At 37.7% G+C, this 15,448-nt stretch overlaps 1 protein-coding gene across 1 annotated transcript in view; it reads left to right on the plus strand.

Annotated features, from left to right (window-relative positions):
- Nucleotides 1–15,448, plus strand: part of STK38L (serine/threonine kinase 38 like) — a 58,559-nt gene that overhangs the window by 33,101 nt on the left and 10,010 nt on the right. Inside the window, exons 2-9 of the mRNA XM_026652306.2 lie at nucleotides 1,443–1,587; nucleotides 2,855–2,906; nucleotides 5,236–5,358; nucleotides 5,997–6,080; nucleotides 11,053–11,176; nucleotides 11,773–11,927; nucleotides 12,869–12,971; nucleotides 14,121–14,182. Of these exons, the coding sequence (XP_026508091.1) occupies nucleotides 1,443–1,587; nucleotides 2,855–2,906; nucleotides 5,236–5,358; nucleotides 5,997–6,080; nucleotides 11,053–11,176; nucleotides 11,773–11,927; nucleotides 12,869–12,971; nucleotides 14,121–14,182 (848 nt within the window). The remainder of the gene's footprint in view (nucleotides 1–1,442; nucleotides 1,588–2,854; nucleotides 2,907–5,235; nucleotides 5,359–5,996; nucleotides 6,081–11,052; nucleotides 11,177–11,772; nucleotides 11,928–12,868; nucleotides 12,972–14,120; nucleotides 14,183–15,448) is intronic.

Raw genomic sequence — 15,448 nt, forward strand, 5'->3', positions numbered from 1 at the left:
AAAAAAAAAAAAAAAAAAAAAAAAAAAAGAGCATTACAATATATATCCAAAGATCAGTCATTGATTCGGGTATTTGTCAGAGGAGGCTGACTCAAAATCCCTTTTTGAAGCAAAAGGATTATACAAACAAACAAACAAGAAAGTAGCTTTTCAGGAAGTAGCCATCAGCACAGAATGCTTCCTCCCAGGTCTCTCTCTCTCTCTCTCTCTTTTGGGGAATGGCAGAGCTTATACACTGCTTTATTTCCCAGCATGCTTTTACCCAGCCCAGGAGGACTAGAACATGACTGCTAGGAGAAAAGAACACTTCCTAACAGCCCTGCTCCCCTGGATCTGAGAGAGCCTGAGAGAGCTGAGCTGGCTTTGCTCACCTCCGCTGTGGGGAGTTCCAGCTCATGGAACGCCAGCCCTAAAACCAGTCGGCAGAATGGGGTGGGATTTTGGTCTTTTTAACCAGCCCCCAGACTGCTTCCTAGCAACCATGTCCTACCCCTCAGTGACCACATCCCCTGTCCTGCACGTATTTAAGACGCAAACCTGGAATGACTGTGTGCTGGTCTAGGAGGATTCTCTCACAGCCTGAAAAGGCCTAAACACCCCCTTGCAGTGATTTCCACAAGTGAGGAACTTCCCCTGAAAACACCTTTCTGAATGTCCTAAACAGTTCTTCTTTACCAACTTGTCAATATGACATGTTAATGGGCCTGAAGGAGATGACCTGGAAAGGTATTTGCCTTGTGATTGAAAACTCCCTCAGAGTCTGATCATTTGCAGCAAGGGGAGTTTCATGATCCATTTTTTATTATTTTTATAGTAAGAAAAATCTCTCCATAAACTAAGGAAGTTGCCTTTTTGAGGGGATGATTTCTAGATTCTGTATTATCCAAGTGTCAATACTCAGTTCTATTAAATGGGTTTTAAAAGTAAGATAGTTGGCAATCAAATTTTGACGCCTAGCTTATCTTATCTTTCTAGGTGTCTGCTCATTTGTCATTTTCACCATTTCTTTTTGGCAAGGCTTTGCATTTCTTCAATCTTAAAGCTTTCTTGTGCCATCCATACATATTACATTTAGAGAGGTACATGGATGGCATCTCTCCTCTTGACTTATTTTATTTTTATATATTTGTTTTGGGCAGGACTCTAGTCAGCCAGTGGTAAATCTATTAATGCATGGACAAGTACATGAGGGTTAGTTGCCTGCAGCCAGCATGGTTCTCTGCTATGATTCACTCCTTGTTTTGCCAGTAGAATGGTTTCTGTTATTTTTTGGTGAGTGGGTAGCATATCCTCCCCTACTAAGTCTCTCTAACTTTACAATATGAAGTTTTTGGATTTGTTTACGTATAAGGGAGGTGTCTTCCCCATGAATTTCACATTGCCTCTCATTTTCTTATAAATGAATAAAAAGTTTCTTTGAGTAACTTTGTGCTCTGTTTCAGTACATGTTACTATGGCAATGACTGCAGGGACTACAACATCCTTTCCCATGAGCAACCACACCCGGGAGAGAGTGACTGTGGCCAAACTTACACTGGAGAACTTCTACAGCAACCTAATTTTACAGCATGAAGAGAGAGAAACCAGGTACTGTGGCTGGGTTCTTTCACACCTTTAACTTTTTATTTATACTGGCCTTGTGTGGTGTTTCTACAGACCAAGTGTGTGCTTTAAAGTCATTTTAGTCCCTGCACAATGTTTTTCTTAGAAAGTTGTATTGATTTCTAACCAAATTTATTAACCATTTGAGGGTACATTCTTTTGAGGGTGTATATCTATCTCAGCACTAAGGCCTTGTTTGGGCTAACATTTGTTAAAATCTCTCACTGTTGCACTAGTGTTAGTGGTACTAATTGCAGAAGCACTAGTATACACCCAACCAACTTCATTTTAACCTCCATATCATCCATCCCTAGTTTCCAGCTACATCACAATGTAAAGCTACTGATTAAAGTGTCAAAATACCAAGTCTTCATTTATTGAAACATAGTATTCATTATAATAAAATATTTGTTTCTATGGTAACAGATATTTTTTTATTGAGGTTATATACTCCCAGTTGGGAGGATAGATTGTCCACTGGGGAGTCCTATGTAGGAGATTCTACTATATTTCTCAAAATGGGAAAAAGTCTTGATTTTTAACTAGAGAAGGGCTCAAAATGAAACCCTAGAACTTAACATGCTAGCACTCATTGTTCAGAATCTTTACTCACATGTATTGTCCCATTCACTTCAAAAGGCTCATACTTTCACCCTCATCCCTTTATTCCCATGTATCTAGGATTTGGACCTTTAGATACCAATCCTGCAAACACTACGCACATATATAAACTTACCCATGTGACCCATTGACATCAACAGGTCTGGTCACATGTGAATAAAGGCACAAGTGAGTATGTTCGTAAGTGTTTGCAGGATTGGGGCCTTAGATGGCTCTTTGGGGCAAAGACTTTGTCATCTTTTATGTGAAATGCTATGTATACATCTGGTGCTGTCAAAATATAATAACTAACATACGCTGACTGGGGCAAATCGTCATGTATGCCTTTGTGTGGAACTTCCACTGTAGTCAATGGGAGCTCTGTGACTAGAGAGCTGACAGACATAGGTACATGGTGTTCGCTTTAAAACAATAGTGCAAATCCCTTGTTTTTATACAGGATATCTTTTCCAAGAAATGGGTTCGTTGAGCACTCTAAAATTGCAAATTTTTGATATTACACTTCCATTCTCCAGTTTGTATCAAGGATAAAGAGGGGAGATCTGTGAAGTAAAGGAATTTTTGTACTGTCTGATGTATTATTATTATTTTTTTTTTTTTTTAATGTGTACTTGTATGTCTACCTGTGCAGGCAGAAAAAGCTAGAAGTGGCCATGGAAGAAGAAGGTCTGGCAGATGAAGAGGTAATATCAATTGAAATACATTTGAAGGCCTTATCTTTCATGGATACTGTTCAAAGCTGGTATTCGATGAGTATATGGTTGACTGTTAACAGTCTTATTATCTAACATGATATGGAGATTTTTTTTATTATATAAGTTTTGCTTAAACAAACAGCATATTTTAGTGTTTAGCCATTAATAAGCTTTACATTTTTTTAATAAAAAAAAGTTGCTCACACCCCTGTTCAGTATTTATGATCCAATATGATAGAGGCACCCAAGAAGAATGTAACATAACACTTGTTTTTTGGAGTACAAATCTGTTTGAAATTCAGTTAGGAGTTGGGAAGGAAAGAAAAAAGGGCCAGAAACACTTGGATGATACAGGCAGAAGACAAAATACACAGAAGAGAGGATCTAGGTTATGGGCCCTGATTCAGCAAGGTGTTTAACTATGTACCCAACATCAAGCATGTGCCTAGTTCCACTGAAGTCAATGGGAGTTGCACGTACTCACCCGAGGGCTGAATTTGCCACAGTGGCTTTATATTTTAACTGAACCAAACCTTTGTTTTTTAAAACACTAGGCCTAGCTTTTCCTTCCCTTGCACCAGCTTTATAGCAGTAAAGGAGTTAACCCTGCTTCACAGCAATGTAAGTGAGAAAAAAATCACACCCACTGGATCTTTCAACATTTCCTCCATTAAATTGCCATGCTGTGGTCATTCGCATCATTGTTTCTTGTATTGCACTTTACGTGATGCAATAAGAATACAATAAAATCTATCTCAAACAGTTCTTGTAACGGTGCATTTAACATAACATCTCTCTTTAGAGAGAGTAGAGAGCAAGTGAGCATATAATGCCATCTTGTGGCTTTAAATGATAATAAAAATATAGTATAAAAATGTATGACTTCATTGCCTGACCCTGATGGGGCTCAGCGTCTTTAAAACTCCTGTTAACATCACTGGAAGGTGAGGTGCTCAGCATTTCTCAGAATGAAGCCCTTTGACACTTTCATATATTAAAATATATTGGGACTTGCAATGACCATCCTGTTGCCTGCCTAATACAAATAGATTTTGGTGTAGATGGTAAATATTGAACTCTGCTGCCCAGCAGGCTACCCATGGCTGCCTTTTGCCTTTTCTCCCCCTGTCCAAGTCATGGAACCTGTGCTTTTGCTTTTCTTGACCTTTCCCACCTGTCCAGCCCCCAAAGTAGAATTGTCTTCTGGGCCAGTGGATTTTACCCAGTGGCATCTGTAGCGGATTCCAACCTCTTGTGTGTGAATGGTCAAGTTTTGAAGACTCACTGGAAAAAATACTTTGAAATGCCATCAGTTGGTATCTGTCCTCCTACTCACACCCAACCTCAAGAGTTGTAATTGGGTTTATTTAGGTCATTGCACAGTGGTATGTACTTTAAGCAAAGTCTCTTTCCTCTCTCTCATGTATAGTGGAAACCAGTAACTAAACTTCCCCTCAGACTTATCTGTGTAAATTTTTTTTTTTAACTGTCTCTCTTTACGCAAGTAGCACAAAAAACACACAACTGGGACTGGAGTACAGGTGCAGTAAGAGCTGGGCAAGAATCTGTTTTCCTGTCCTGTGGAAGATTTTGAAAACATTTTCTGTCCTGAATCCGGATGAAAAGTTGAAATCTCAAATATTTTTGTAAACTGAAAATCAAAAAAAAAAAATTTGTTTTGGGTCAATTGAAATATGTTTCATTTATTTCAAAACGTTTTGTTTCAATTTCAACTATTTAATTTTTTTTAGTATAACTAGTTTGTATTGCAAATCAGAAAAAAATCATTTTGAACAGGAAAACCAGGATTTTCCATTTTTAAGATGATGAAACTAAAAATTTTCAAGTAAAAAACAAAACCAAAACCATTTTAACAGACTTTTTCCTGCAAAAAGTATTGGTTTTGATGAATCAGTACTTTCTGACCAAAAAAAATTTCATTGAAAAATTCCCCACCATCTCTATACTTGTTCATAAAATACCAATGTTATTATCCTAAACATGGAGAACTGAAGCAATTTTTTTTTTGTGGAAGCCAATCTCTAATTACTAGGATGAGTTCTTCCTAGGTGGGACAGAATATTCACACCTCCTTTTTGTGGGGTTTCTTGCACCTTTCTCTGAAGCATCTGATGCAAGTCGTGAGAAACAGAATATTGGACTAGATAGACCAGAGATCTGATGGAGAATTACATTTCCTATGGTCTAAAACTTTCTTTTTCTAAAATATAGTTTTATATATTCAAAATATTTTCAGTTATGTATGTTACTTAACTTATAATAAACTTTGTAATTATCACGTGATATGTTTCCTTAGAAAAAACTACGTCGGTCACAGCATGCACGCAAAGAAACAGAATTCCTGCGACTGAAGAGGACTAGGCTTGGCTTAGATGACTTTGAATCGCTGAAAGTTATAGGAAGAGGAGCGTTTGGGGAAGTATGTGTCCTCTTTGCTTGGAAGTGGGTTAAGCTAAATCAGAAAAAGTTATATTTATTCTGGAATAAGAGTGTCCACATAGGGAGTTATTCTAGAATAGCTATTTCAGAAAATTTGCAAGTGTAGACAAGCCCTTAAGGTTTTACTGTACAAATTAGCATTCTTGATCTAAAGAACGTGATATTTGATTTGACTGAATTTGTCAAAATACTGATCATCCCAAAGAGAGATCTAAAATCTATTGATCACTAAAGTTAAAAAGACAACTTCTGATTTGGTGTAAAAATGTATAATATGGATTATGTCATGTTTAGTATCAGAGGGGTAGCCGCGTTAGTCTGGATCTGGAAAAAGCGACAAAGAGTCCTGTGGCACCTTATAGACTAATAGAAGTATTGGAGCAAAAGCTTTCGTGGGTGAATACCCACTTCGTCAGACGCATGTGGTGGAAATTTCCAGAGGCAGGTATAAATATGCAGGCAAGAATCAGTCTAGATGTCATGTTTTTCTTTCTTCCGTCTTCCTGATTTTAAAATCAAATGCATCTTTTAAGTGCCAACAATTTTCAATCCTCCAAGATATTACAGTTAACAATTTTGTGAGGTATATTAGAATGATGGTTTTCTATTTAATTTTAGGTACGCCTCGTCCAGAAGAAAGATACGGGTCATATTTATGCAATGAAGATATTGAGAAAAGCTGATATGCTGGAAAAAGAGCAGGTTTGTGGAATGGAATGCTCCTAGGTTTATAGTAAATACTTTTTGTGTTTCTGTTGCTTATACTAGGAAATTACTGAGATTATAAATTCGTTGGGACAGGGACCATTAGTTTGTCCTGTGTTTGTTCTGCACCTACCATAGTGGGCTCCTAGTCCATGATTAGTGCTCCTAGGCACTATGGTAATACAAATAATAATAAAGGTTAGAAAATAAGGTAGTATAATGGCATTTTGAAAAGTGTTGTATTTATAAGCTCCTGGGGGCAGGGACAATGCCCTTTTTCTTCAGATTTTATAGTACAATAGGGCCTTTCATTTTCAGTTTTTATTTTATTTAATTTTTCCTGGGAATTTATCAGTGTTTATTACCACAACAACAAAAACAGGTGAAAATCAGTGCAAAAAAGTATTAATAATTTTTCTGGGTAAATATCGGGTTTATTTTGGTGGACGGAAAGACAGGAGAAAAAAGTATTCAGTCGATTAATGCTTTGAATTCCGTATATCAATGTGGTTTGCTGCAGAACTAAAACAGAACTCAAAACACAATGCCACCTCTGAGTTTAAGAATACAATATATCTCTAATCCCCAGATAAAACTTTATTTGAATAAACAGTTTACTGTTGTAGACTTAGAACTATTAGCCTATAAATATTTACATTTTAATAATTGGGCCACACCATTTGCAACGCATACACTCAACTTCATCCTTTTCTCCTACTTATTTAAAACTTAAAAAAAATTAATCACGATTAAAAAAAATTAAATGCGATTTAATCACTGTTTTAATTGCACTGTTAAACAATAGAATACCAATTGAAATTTAGTAAATATTTTTGGATGTTTTTCTACATTTTCAAATGTATTGATTTCAGTTATAACACAGAATACGAAGTGTACAGTGCTCACTTTATATTACTTTTGATTACAAATATTTGCACTGTAAAAATGACAAACAAAAGGAATAGTATATTTCAATTCACCTCATACAAGTACTATAGTGCAATCTCTTTATCGTGAACATGCAACTTACAAATGTAGATTTTGTTTGTTTGTTACATAACTGCATTCCATAACAAAACAATGCAACCTTTAGAGCCTACAAGTCCACTCAGACTACTACTTTCAGCCAATCGCTAAGAGAAACAAGTTTGTTTACATTTACGGGAGATAATGCTGCCCTGCTTCTTATTTACAATCTCCCCTGAAAGTGAAAAAAGGCGTTTTCATGGCACTTTTGTAGCCGGCATTGCGAGGTATATACATGCCAGATATGCTAAACATTCATATGCCTCTTCATGCTTGGACCACCATTCCAGAGGATGTGTTTCCATGCTGATGATGCTTGTTTAAAAAAAAATGCATTAATTAAATTTGTGACTGAACTCCTTGGAGGAGAATTGTATGTCTCCTGCTCCACGGTTTTACCCGCATTCTGACATCTATTTTGTGTTATGGTAGTCTCTGACGACGACCCAGCATATGTTGTTTGATTTAAGAACACTTTCGCTGCAGATTTGACAAAACATAGAGCAGGTTCCGATATCAGATTTTTAAAGATAGCTACAGCACTCAACCCAAGGTTTAAGAATCTGAAGTGCCTTCCAAAATCTGAGAGGGACGAGGTGTGGAGCATGCTTTCAGAAGTCTTAAAAGAGCAACACTCCAATGCAGAAACTACAGTACCTGAACCACCAAAAAAGAAAATCAACCTTCAGTTGGTGGCATCTGACTCAGATGATGAAAATGAACATGCATCGATCTGCACTGCTTTGGATCGTTATCGAGCGGAATCCATCGTCAGCATGGACGCATGTCCTCTGGAATGGTGGTTGACGCATGAAGGGACATAAGAATCTTTAGCACATCTGGCATGTAAATATCTTGCAACACTGGCTAGAACAATGCCATGTAAATGCCTGTTCTCACTTTCAGGTGACATTGTAAACAAGAAGAGGATAGGATTATCTCCTGCAAATGTAAACAAACTTGTTTGAGTGATTGGCTGAACAAGAAGTAGAACTGAATGGACTTGTAGGCTCTAAAGTTTTGCATTGTTTTATTTTTGAATGCAGTTATTTTTTGTACATAATTCTACATTTGTAAGTTGAATTTTCATGATAAAGAGATTTCACTACAATATTTGTATTAGGTGAATTGAAAAATATTATTTTTTACAGTACAAATATTTGTAATCAAAAATAAAGAAAAGTGAGCACTGTACACTTTGTATTCTGTGTTGTAATTGAAATCAATATATTTGAAAATGTAGAAAGCATCCAAAAATATGTAAATAATTCGATTATTGTTTAACAGCATGATTAATCATGCGATTAATCACGATTAATTTTTTTAATCACTTGACAGCCCTAGTTTAAACTGAAAAAGAAGGGGCTTAAGTACAGGGCATTCTGTCAGTACTCTATATGCAAGAGGCTTCTTGAAAAAAATTTCTTGGCCCAAATTAAAAATTGAGATATGGTTGTTAGACCTTCTGCTGGTCAAATGTTTTGTCCATCCCATTGTTTGTTTTAAATAGATGTTCCATTGAATAGGTACATGACTGAAACATAACCTGTGGCATTAAACATAATTGTTATGTCTACACTGCAGCAAGAAGTGTAACTTCCGGCTCAGGTAGATATACCCACGCTAGCTCTGGCTGAGCTAATGTGCTAAAAATGGCTATGGCAGCACGGGTGGTGGCACAGACTAGTAGCCAAAGTACAGTCCCACCCTATCTCCTGGGTTATACACTCAAGCGGCTAGCCTGTGCCACTGCCTGTGTAGATGCAACAACACTGCAGTTTTTAGTGTTAGCTCTATCAAAGCAGGTGCAGGTACATCTGTCCTAGCCAGAAATTACACCCACAGCAACAGTATAAACATACCCACAGGGAGCATACATTTGCTGAATGTTCCACTGCCAAATGTGTTCTGTAGGAACAACGCATTGAAGATAAATGCAATAAAATCTACAGTTGACACTGGGAGAGATCATCATGATTTGTTTTTAAACTAAGTTTAATTGTATGCAATATCCTCATTCTGAAAAGGAGGGAGTGAGGAAAGAAATCTTTTTCAAGGTAGTAATATGGGATAGCGTAACTAGGGGTAGATAAATAACTTGAAGCAAGTAGGCTGCTGTGGGGAGGTGACAGAATGAGGAATGTGAAGTCTACTGTCGTCACAGAAATATTTCTGGCCAGTAGAGTTGAGTGGGAGGAGGGGTGTAAAAAAAATTGTATTAAAGTTCAGGTCTCTATTGCTTGGTGAAAATAGCTCTGAAAGCTGGAAACATGTAAGATGATTTCCTTCTATTTAATAATTTCTTGTATCTGATGCATGAAAAACCTTCAGCTGTCAGGGATTGTTGTTCAGCTCTTCATATTTCAATTCCTTTAAGAATTAGGAAACGCACAGTGGGATACAGCGCTTAGCTGCATTATCCTTAAGTCCTAGTGAACCTCGCTGAGTTACCTCATACCATATAGTCTTTCTGCACCAAGCCTCTTCTCCGCTGAAATGCTCCCCCTTTACAGTGCCACAGTTCACCCAACTGACAGTGCTGCAGACAAAAATAGTACGTCAAGTTCCTTTTCCACCTGTACTACTCTGTAGACTGTTTCCAGATAAGAGTTCCAAAGCCTAGGATATTTCTCAGTGCATTTTGTGAACAGTTGATTAATATTTTTCAAAAGTTTTGCTAGTAAGTTGTATTCAACCAACGGAATATCATTTGGGATATTTCACTGCAGCTCAGGCACGTGTATTTTACCTATATCTTCTGCCAGACAAACAGGCTCTGAAGTAAAAACTGCTGAAATTGGCAGTACCAATGTATCTCTCATTTCTACAGATATGGTTAATTTAGCAACCAACCCATTCTTATTAGAGATGATTCATCCTCAGCCATGCTATAAGGAACCTATTATACAAACCAGTTATCAGCTCACTTGGGATACATAAATGAGAGGTCTGATAATTATTGTCAATAATAATACTCCACCCATCACTTTACCTCTGTTTCATGATTTAAGACAAGATCCTACACTTTACCTAATACTTGTACCGGGCTTTCACATTGACTTTCAAATTACATTCCAGACATTTGTAGATATCTATGAATTCACAATTGGGAAAGTTACATTACAGACCCGACCTTGACATGGTTTTATACTTTAATATGTTAAAAAAAAGGCTTTCTTGAAATAAAAAAATCCAATAGCCAGTTTCAATGAAACATCCAAAGAAATTCCATTTTTCCACAAGCTCTGTTCAACTACTGAATATTATGCATCAAATAGAAACACCCTTTACAAACAGCACTCTACATTTGGGAATGTTTTGAGATGGTCTCTTAAATCAGGAGTTTACACAGCAGTTATGATTTTTTGGAGGCAGAGTTATTCTCCCACAGTTGGCTTCACAGGGATTCTGTGTGGAGATGTGTACCAGGGCCGGCTTGTTCCTGCCTCTGTTCAAGCCCACAAACTGCTCGGAGACCTTTTACTGGTAAAACACTCCATGCAGTTTATTTACCACAGTGTTTCCACCACTCTTATATGCTGTACAGCCTTATGCTTACTGTCCTAGGGAGCCCTCAGCTCTGGAAGCAGGGGAGATCTTGAGATCTCTCTCCCGTTTTCTGCTTCCCCTCCCTTCCTTCCTTCCTGTGCCTGTTGTATCATCTGCCTGATGGGCTAATTAGCCTCTTAGTTCTCCTCAGCCCATCAGTTAGGCACAGCTCTTCTTAATGAGGTCTACTCTAGAGTAATTAATTAGTTACAGTGACCAGAGTGTTGGCTCAGCTGCTGTTGCCCAGCACCCTGACACAGGATTATAAACAGTTTCTTCATCGGAGATCATGAACAATACAGTGATTGGTACAGTAACTAGAAATACAATTTAATATTAAAGTAATAATTGTCCTTGATATTAATGACAATTTGTTTATTATCTGTGCATGTAGGTGGCCCATATCAGAGCAGAAAGAGATATATTGGTCGAAGCGGATGGTGCTTGGGTGGTGAAAATGTTTTATAGTTTTCAAGATAAAAGGAATCTTTACCTGATCATGGAGTTCCTACCTGGAGGTAAAAAGCAAACCAATGAGTTCAGTGGCTCAGTGATTAAAGTATTTATTCCCTTTTTTTATGTAGTTGATGACAAAAGCAATCTTAAATACTTGATGCTAGTGGGATTTTTATGCTATGTTAAATTCCAGTATCAGTGATATCCACATTCCTGCATTTTTTTTTTTTTTTTGAGCCTTTAAAACATCTGTAATAATAGTTGTGGTTTTGGATTAAATAATTCCTGTAATCAGATGTTCTGCTGTTCTCTACTGATGCCAATAACTGTGAAAGTGGCTATTACTGAAAACAATTACTGTGTGGTATATGTTAGGAGATACGTAATTCAACTGACTCCACTTCACTGAGTACCCTACTTAAAAATCCAGTTAATAATTTTCAGCTGGTTCCTGCTAGGTCCAATTTGCCAAACAGGCTTTGAAGCAGAGTAACAATGGGTCTATTGGGCTAGCAGTTCCTTGGAGTATTGGCCTTGCAGTTGAAACATGCAGAAGCCAATTGTAGGATTCTAATGGAATCTACCGCTATTTCCAGTAGAGTTATCCTTGGTAATTAAAATGCACTGGTCTTTCTAATGTGTTTTTCTCTGTGGGTAGGTGATATGATGACCTTACTTATGAAGAAAGACACTTTAACAGAAGAGGAAACGCAATTTTACATTTCTGAAACTGTGCTGGCTATAGATGCCATTCATCAGCTGGGATTCATCCATAGAGATATTAAACCAGATAACCTCTTGCTGGATGCCAAGGCATGTAACTTGTTTGTAAACTATTTAAGTTTAAACTTCTACTGTCTGATGCCAATCTCCCTTACACTAGTGTTAATCAGAAATAACTCCATTGAAGCCATTAGCATTACACTAGTGTTTAAACTGGAGGGAATGAAGTCAGAATCTGCCTCCCATATTTTATCTTGTAGAACATCTATACAATTAGCATAGCAAAAGTAGCACTAAATTGTTTTACTTTACTGAAAGTGTTAACAATGGGGATCTTCTTAGATGCTAGAAAAGACCCATCCACAGTGTCCAATGTACTTGCAGACTGTAGCCTCGGGCTAAAACCACATTCACATACATTAATTGTTGTTGCAGTCTGTTACTTTAAGAAAAGCATGAAGTACAAAATATACTGACAATTCTACATAAATGTTCAGTTTTTCTTTTAAATGATCATTGTAACTTTTGATGCAATTATTTCATTTGGCTTTTTCTCTGTTAACTGATCAGAAGGGAGATTTACTGGTTAGAGCAAAATTTTGAGAGCCAGGAAACTAAACTAGTCTGTTACCTTAAGTGAGTCAGTTGACCACCTCAAATCTTTCTAAATCCAGCTATAAAACTGGATTAAAACACACTATCAAAATTGTTTAAGTATATTTCATTCTAATTGAGACTTCATAAGTAAACACTGTTGTACTTTTCCATTCTTTTCCCCTCTAACCCCAGGCATCAAATAAACAAACAAAACTCCTAAATTCTTTGGAATAATTAAGCATAGTTCATTCATTACAAATCATTCTTTCTTGATGTATAAAGATTCAGCCACTATAATGTCCTCTAGATAAATAATCCTGCACAAATCTGCAGTTCATGCATTTCTGAAGCGAGCAGGTAATGTTATTAAAACGTGTTGCTCCCTCTAACACTCAACTTTCCCCACAATGTTTTTATCTTCTCTGATTCTGTAGGGTCATGTGAAGCTATCTGATTTTGGACTATGCACTGGTTTAAAGAAAGCTCATCGAACTGAATTCTACAGGAACCTTACACACAATCCACCAAGTGACTTTTGTAAGTATAAAGGTGTTCTAGTTAAAGTGTTAAACGGCTTTAGACTGCAGCCATTCCACACTGTAATTGTAAGCCTGTTAGGTTTCACAGAATAAACAAGACTGGGTTGGGTTGGGTTGAGTTGTTTTTTTTGAACGGGAGAACAGTACACAGAATAGCTAGGAATTAGAGGAAGGAGATGGTGTTGGTGAGTACGTCTTCACTACCCGCCGTATCGGCGGGTAGCAATCAATTTATCCAGGATCAATATATCGCGTCTCGTTAAGACGCGATATATCGATCCCCGAACGCGCTCACCGTCGACTCCGGAACTCCACCAGAGCGAGCGGCGGTAGCGCAGTCGACGGGGGAGCCGCGGCCATCGATCCCGCGCCGTCTGGACCCCAGGTAATTCGATCCAAGATACTTCGACTTCAGCTATGCTATTCGCGTAGCTGAAGTTGCGTATCTTGGATCGATCCCCCCCGCCGCAGTGTAGACCAGCCCGGTGATTGTGTAGGTGGCACTTTTCTCTGAGTCTGAATTGAACCCATTCCCCATAATGTTAGAGGACCCTGTGCTGCTGGAAATATTCTTCTAGCTGATGAGGACATTCTAGCTGAAATCAGTAATGATCTCATGAAACTTTTTTCATAATGGTAAGGGTGTCATCCTATTTGCTCTGGTCACATTTCAATGGTAGGTAACTAATTACATGCTACTGATCTAAATTCCCCCTGTGGTTTAATTCGGATTCCTGGTTCTTGACTTCCAGCTTTGCTCTGCAATGGCTGCCATGGTCAGAGGTGCCTGTATTTTATTGGTGGAAGGAGTAATCAGTGTATATACATTACCAGGCCCATCATAAAGGTGTTGAGCTTCAGTTAGTGTTTGTAAAACATTAAGAAATCCTTGGATCCTTGTATCAAATATCATTATTGTTGCTGTTGCACTTTAAACATTCCCCATCCTGGCAGTTTAGGATTGTTTGACATTACCTCCCTTTTCCCTCTCCAGTTCTACCAAAAAAATAAAAATCTGTAATAAAGCATTTTAAAGGTACAAAAAGATTATTTTGTAAAAACGACATATTATCAATCAGGCTGATTTTTTTTTCTTGTACTCTTTCACAAATCTTTTAATGTCTAATAATTCTATTTTGTAAATAAGCATTTCAGAATATGAACTCAAAGAGAAAAGCAGAAACGTGGAAGAAGAACAGACGACAGCTGGTGAGTCACTTCACAGTGGAACCTAGTTAAATTTTGTAGAAATAAAGTTGTCTGCACATACCTCTTTGTAAAGACAAACATGAGACAAATTTAAAAAATCTGCATTAATGTTCAAGTTGCTGCCTTAATATCTCAAAGGCCCAGATCACCCAAACATGAATGTACTTAACGTTGTGTGAGTAGTTCCACTGTAGTCAAGAGGCAGTGTGGTTTAGTGGTTAAGGCACCAAATTCAGTCACAAGACCTGAGGGCAGACCTTCAGTTGGTATAAATGTTCATAGCATGGAGCCATGGAAACTTATACAGATTTGCCACTTTGAGCACCTATTCCTGGCTCTGCCACTGGACCTGCTGTCAAGTCAAATTCACTACTTTGTGCTTTTGTTTCCCCTCCCACCTTTCGTTTGTCTTGTCATTTAGACTGGAAACTCTTCAGAGCAGGGATTGCCTCTTACATATGTTTGTATATTACCTTGCACAGTGGGGCCCCTCTCTCAGTTGGGTTTTCTAAGTGCTATCATCATACACTGAATTAATGCTAACAGCAAGTGTTTGCATGATCAGTGCCTAAGTGAGGACATTCAAAAACAGTCCAACAGCAAAGGTAACTCAACCACATTGTACAACTGAGTTCATATAATTGATTGTATGCTTTGTAAATCACAAAATGTCATATATTAAACTCATAAAATAATAACACAAGTATGTCTTTGCTCTATTTGAAAATATTAATAAATATTTATAAATAGAAAAAATAATAAACATTGTATGTGTGCAGTACAGCCAAGCAAACATTGCTTTCTGATCCTTAACTTTGGCATTTCTTGACTTGATAAAATTTATCTTAGAGGTTGAGCTGCTTTAAAAAATCTGAAACATTGGGTTTTCAAAACACCTATTTACTTGTGTGTTTTATAATTTTATCGGTTGTGTCTTCACTGCACGGTTAACTTGGGGGATTGGCAGTTGGGTGTGAGCCCCTGGGTGAGTCTAGTTCGGGTGTGAGCAGCCAAACCGTAAAGCCATACTTGAGTATGTCCACTAGACTGAGTCAACACTGGCACTGCACTCGCTTGTGTGAAGCACTAGACTTCTGAGGTCTCATCCCATGGTTCTTTGCACTGCAGTAAAATGAGACGCTCTGTGATTGTTTCCTAGTGAATTATAGGAGAACTTGTCTATCTTTCTGGGCACGGAGAGGGATCTGTGGAAAGGCATTGGAGAACTATCAGCAGTTGAGTGAGCCTGCATCCTCACTGCAAAGT

The sequence above is a fragment of the Terrapene carolina genome, unplaced genomic scaffold, assembly GCF_002925995.2.
Source record: "Terrapene carolina triunguis isolate 2854851 unplaced genomic scaffold, T_m_triunguis-2.0 Scaffold112, whole genome shotgun sequence".
Classification (NCBI taxonomy): domain Eukaryota; kingdom Metazoa; phylum Chordata; order Testudines; family Emydidae; genus Terrapene; species Terrapene triunguis.